At 55.7% G+C, this 5,709-nt stretch overlaps 1 protein-coding gene across 1 annotated transcript; it reads left to right on the top strand.

Annotated features, from left to right (window-relative positions):
- The first annotated feature begins 982 nt into the window (after window positions 1-982).
- Window positions 983-2,680, top strand: LOC132904433 (uncharacterized). The gene has a single exon (XM_060954822.1). The coding sequence runs from the start codon at window positions 983-985 to the stop codon at window positions 2,678-2,680; it is 1,698 nt and encodes a 565-aa protein (XP_060810805.1).
- Window positions 2,681-5,709: the final 3,029 nt, after the last annotated feature.

Genomic DNA, 5,709 nt, shown 5'->3' with positions numbered 1-5,709 from the left:
GAAAAAATTTGGAATATCGACAAAAAACTGTAATTTTGGAGAACTGAAACTACTAAAACCTGAAAAACTTTGCGAATTTTTCGCGTATTTTGCCCGGGGATGGCTCAAAATGACGGGATAGGCAGCCCGAACAATAATCAGAAGTACTTAAGGGGGGGTCCGGAAGAAAAAATTCGGTTTTTAGACAAAAATGGATGATTGAACTACTGAAAAATCGTAACAGAAGAAAAATGACAAAATAGTATGAAAAATTCGAGGATATGGAGACGGCTGGTATGCAGAATGGATGGCGGCGTCAAGACGAAGAGATCAAGGTATCACAAGTGGGTATGGGTACACAAGAGATGGGATGGTTAGGTTAGGTTAGGTTAGGTTAGGTTAGGTTAGGTTAGGTTAGGTTAGGTTAGGTTAGGTTAGGTTAGGTTAGGTTAGGTTAGGTTAGGTTAGGTTAGGTTAGGTTAGGTTAGGTTAGGTTAGGTTAGGTTAGGTTAGGTTAGGTTAGGTTAGGTTAGGTTAGGTTAGGTTAGGTTAGGTTAGGTTAGGTTAGGTTAGGTTAGGTTAGGTTAGGTTAGGTTAGGTTAGGTTAGGTTAGGTTAGGTTAGGTTAGGTTAGGTTAGGTTAGGTTAGGTTAGGTTAGGTTAGGTTAGGTTAGGTTAGGTTAGGTTAGGTTAGGTTAGGTTAGGTTAGGTTAGGTTAGGTTAGGTTAGGTTAGGTTAGGTTAGGTTAGGTTAGGTTAGGTTAGGTTAGGTTAGGTTAGGTTAGGTTAGGTTAGGTTAGGTTAGGTTAGGTTAGGTTAGGTTAGGTTAGGTTAGGTTAGGTTAGGTTAGGTTAGGTTAGGTTAGGTTAGGTTAGGTTAGGTTAGGTTAGGTTAGGTTAGGTTAGGTTAGGTTAGGTTAGGTTAGGTTAGGTTAGGTTAGGTTAGGTTAGGTTAGGTTAGGTTAGGTTAGGTTAGGTTGACAACGATAGCCTTCCGGAGGTCATCATGACGGAGGATGACAAGAACGACGGGGGCAGTGTTCCCCGTAAACGAAAGGCACTGGAGGGGTCTGCACTAAGATCGCGAGGCCCCAAAATTAACACAGCTACGAGGGGCCGTCACGCTGGTCGGCGCACACAGACATCGCCACCCAAGCCCGCCAGCAGCATCGTTGACGAACAACTTGACGTTGTACGGACGTCTGTTGGGAATGTACTGGAGGAAGCCGGTAAATCCGGCAACCTCAAAGGCACAGTGTGGCGATCTATGAAGGATGCCTGTCAGCACATCTTAGATGCAGCTGATAAAATAGAAATGCACCAGGAGGAGTCGGCAGCAGTCAGAATTCTGACTGCTGACAACAGAAGGATGCGGGAGCAATTGGCGCAGCTGGAGCAGGAGACGAGGGCTCTTCGGAAGGCCTATGCCGAAAAATCTACCGGGCCGTCCACCTCAGGACCAGTCACAATGGCGGAAATCAAGGACGTCCTTAAAGAGCTTGAGGTGTCCATTGAGAGGAACCTGTTCCTCAAAATAGGAGAAATGGTGACGACCCGGTTGAATGAAGCCGAAAAGAGGGGCATACTCGCCCCAGAACCAATTCTGCGCCCGCCACTGGCGGCCGACAGAAAGAAACAAAAAGCTGGGGATCTAGATGGCAGGGAGGGCAACACAGGGTCAACCCTCATGCCACCTGCAAGACCCGGACCGGTGCCGCAAACCAGGGCCAAGTCCAAGGCCAAAACCAAAGCTCGGCCACGTGAGCCAACGCCAGGCCCCTCCCGAATACCTCCCACTGAGGCGTCTCCGAACCCTGGAGGCACGGAGGTGTGGACAACGGTAGCCAAAAAGAAAAAAGGGAAAAGAAAAGGGAAGGGGAAACCAACCCAAGCCCCCAAAGCGGCAGCAAAACCGCCACCAAGGAAGGCGTTCACCCCACCGAAGTCAGCAGCGGTGGTGGTGACCCTGAAGCCGGAGTCCGATATGGACTATAAATCGATAATGGCCAAGGTCACCACCATCAAACTGCCGTCCATTGGGGTGGACCATGTTTCGGTGCGCAGGAGTGCTACGGGGGCTCGGATAATAGAGGTTCCTGGAGCAGACAGCGGGGCCGCAGCGGACGCTCTTGCTGAGAAGGTCCGGGAATTGATAGGCAACGAAGCGGAGATATCTCGGCCGTATAAAACGGCACAAGTCAAGGTCTCCGGCTTCGATGAGGCAGTGACTCTGGAGGCCCTCAGAGAAGCTGCAGCTGCAGCTGGGAAATGCCCACCGGGGCAAATTAAGGTTGGCGCTATCCGTATGGCGCCAGACCAGACTGGGGCAGCCATTTTAACCTGCCCTGTGGCGGCTGCCAACTCTCTCATAGAGCTCGGACGCCTCCTGGTCGGATGGTCGGCCGCCAAAGTCAAAGGGCTTGAAGCCCTGCCCATGCGATGCTTCCGCTGCATGGGCATGGGCCACACTAGGGCCCTCTGTCCATCCCCGGTGGACAGATCATCGATGTGCCACCGCTGCGGCAAAACGGGCCACACCACGGGTGAATGCCAGGTCAAAGAGCCATGGTGTGCAGTGTGCCATGCCGCTAAACTGCCGCCAGGACATGTCATGGGGGGGAAAGCCTGCAACCCCCCTCGCATAAGAGGCAAATCGGCCCTGGCAACGACCGAGGCCTCGGAGGGCCGCGCCATGGAGCACTGATGCCGGTACGGCCTGCTCCCCGCCTTGAGGTGCTGCAGGCCAATGCCAACCACTGCGCTCGTGCTCAAGACCTCTTGGTCCAGCACTTGGCGGAGTGGGGCATTGACGCTGCCGTCATATCGGAACCCTATTGCGTCCCCTCCCTCCCTAATTGGGCTGGAGACACAGAAGGGCTGGTGTCGGTGACCATCCCACAAACTGGCAATCGCCCACCTCTCTCGAAGATTGAGAACGGCAGGGGGTACGTAGCGGTGAAATGGGGAAATATTGTAATTGTCGCAGCATACTTCTCCCCCAATGAACCGCTGCGTGCCTTTGAGCGCCTCCTCGAGAGAGTGGGGCAAGTAGTCGAGGGTGCGGCGCCGACACCGATCATGCTAATGGGAGACCTTAACGCCAAACACTCTGCGTGGGGTTCTCCCATAACCAGCCCAAGAGGGGTAACACTCTATGATTGGGCGGTGGGAATGGGGCTTGAAGTCCTAAACCGGGGCAACACTTCCACATGCGTGCGGCGAAATGGTGCCTCGATAGTGGACGTGACGCTCGCGACCTCGAGTATTGCTGCACGCATTGAGGACTGGCGCGTCCTGGAGGACGTGGAGACCCTCTCCGACCACCGCTACATACGGATGTCGGTCTCCAATACGCCCCATTCCCAACAGCCCACTCGAGGCAGAGGGAGACGTCAGGGGTTCCCCAGGTGGAATATGGCTAGCCTCAACAGGGACCTGGCTGAAGAGGCTGCTATGATAATAGAGTGGAGAGAACCCATACCAAGCCGCTCCCTTGGTGTGGAGGAAAGGGCACGTGGCTTTCGCGCGTCGCTCACTGAGGTGTGCGACGCATCCATGAGGAGGTCTGGTCCGCCGCCTGCTAAAAGGCAGGTACACTGGTGGTCTGAGGACATCGCTGTTCTCAGATCTATCAGCAACCGTGCCCGCAGGGAGTACACCAGATGCAGGCGGCGGCGCAACCGCGAATACGGGGAGGAGGCCCGACTCTATTCTGCCCTCCAGGAGGCCAAAAAGGCCCTGTCGGTAGCAATTGCCAAAGCGAAAGACGACGCCCATGAAGCGTTTCTGGCCACGCTAGACAGGGACCCATGGGGGAGGCCATATAGGATAGTTCGCAACAAAATGCGCCACGCCCCCCCCACGGCCTCCTTGGAACCGGACCTCCTCAACAAAATTGTTGAAGGCCTTTTCCCATCGGCCCAAGAATTTGCTCCTCCGAGTATGCAGGTCCCCGAGCGGGAGTCCACCACGGCCCCAGTGCCACCGGTGACGGATGATGAGTTCGACCGGGGTATGACACGTCTGACAGCCTGCAAAAAGGCACCAGGCCCGGACGGCGTCCCCGGTCTGATTCTACCGGTGGTCGCAAAACACCTCGGGAGCCGCCTCAGACAATTATTCGACGACTGTCTGTCGTCTGGGCGGTTTCCCAAGCCGTGGAAAGAGGGAAGACTCTGCTTGCTCAGAAAGGAGAGCCGACCCGAGGACTCCCCTTCGGGATGGAGGCCCCTACTGATGCTGGATGAGACTGGTAAGCTGCTGGAACGAATTGTCGCCTCCAGAATTATCCAGCATCTGGAAAATGTCGGACCAAACGTGTCGGACCGCCAATTTGGTTTTAGAAAAGGGCGGTCGACCGTTGATGCGATAGGGGCCCTCCGCGAATTCTCGGAGGACGCAATAAAAAAGAAGGGAGGAGCCGTGGGTGTCTCGTTAGACATCGCAAACGCCTTCGGCTCCCTCCCATATGAGGTAATAAAGGAGGCACTCCGATACCACGGAGTGCCTCTCTATCTGAGAAACCTCGTAGGGCACTACCTCTCTGAGAGGGTGGTGCTCTACGAGGACAGAGAAGGGAGGAAAGCCAGGGCGATGACCTGCGGTGTTCCTCAGGGGTCAGTGCTAGGACCCCTGCTTTGGAACATCGGCTTTGACTGGGCCATCCGCGGGAGCCTACTCCCCCGGATGACCGTCATCTGCTATGCGGATGACACGATGGTGGCCATCTGGGGTGAGAAGCTGGAGAGCACCCTCAGGACAGCTGCAGTCGCAGCAGACCTGATGGTCACCCGCGTCAGGCTGCTGGGGCTCAGGGTGGCCCTCAGCAAGTGCGAGGTCATCGTCTTTGGCAAAAGAGGCTGGAAACCGTCTGAGGGAGCGTCCATTCCAATAGGTGGGGAAAGGGTCCAGGTGAAGCCGTACATTAAGTACTTGGGCATAACCATGGACCCACGCTGGGACTTCCGGGAGCACTTTAAACAACTAGCACCCCGGATAGTCGGCGCAGCATCGGCCATGGGCCGGCTGCTGCCCAATGTCGGAGGGCCTAGCGCCCGGTGCCGGAAACTATATGCGGGCGTAGCCCGGAGCATGGCACTATATGGGGCGCCAATCTGGGCAGATAAGCTCTCCAGAGCCAACGTGGCCCAGCTGCGAAGGCCACAAAGAGTGGTGGCCAACCGCATAGCTCGGGCCTACGTAACGGTAGCTTGGGCGGCGGCATGCGTATTGGCCGGCACCCCACCATGGGACATGGACGCAAAAACTCAGGCGGAGGTTTATTGGGAGCGGGCGAGAAGACGAGCTCTCGGGGAAAGGCCCGCCCCAAGAGAAGTGAGAGGGGCCCGTCAGTTGGCCGTAGACAGGTTGAAAGAGCGGTGGCGAGATGAGCTAGAAAACTCCCAGTATGGTATACGTACCATCGGGGCGCTCCTCCCATCGCTCGAAGAATGGATGGACAGAAAGTACGGCCAACTGACGTATAGAATGACGCAGGTGATGACCGGACACGGGTGCTTCGGTCATTACCTGCATACAATAGGCAGAGAGCCAAGCCCGGTCTGCCACGAGTGTGGAGAGCCGGACGACACGGCTCAACACACCCTGGCAGAATGTGAGAGGTGGGCCACAGAAAGGGTGACCCTAGCAGTGGCCCTGGGCGACCGCGATCTCTCGCTGCACTGCATCGTCAGTAAGATGCTGGGCAGCGAGAGATGCTGGGACGCGATGTCC

The sequence above is a fragment of the Amyelois transitella genome, chromosome 5, assembly GCF_032362555.1.
Source record: "Amyelois transitella isolate CPQ chromosome 5, ilAmyTran1.1, whole genome shotgun sequence".
NCBI classification, from domain to species: domain Eukaryota; kingdom Metazoa; phylum Arthropoda; class Insecta; order Lepidoptera; family Pyralidae; genus Amyelois; species Amyelois transitella.
Note: the sequence above shows the minus strand (reverse complement) of the source record. Positions and strands in the feature narration are given on the sequence as shown.

What these genes read in the sequence shown, in the direction of transcription:
- LOC132904433 (XM_060954822.1), top strand. Translation starts at nt 983, where the DNA reads ATGACGGAGGATGACAAGAACGACGGGGGCAGTGTTCCCCGTAAACGA.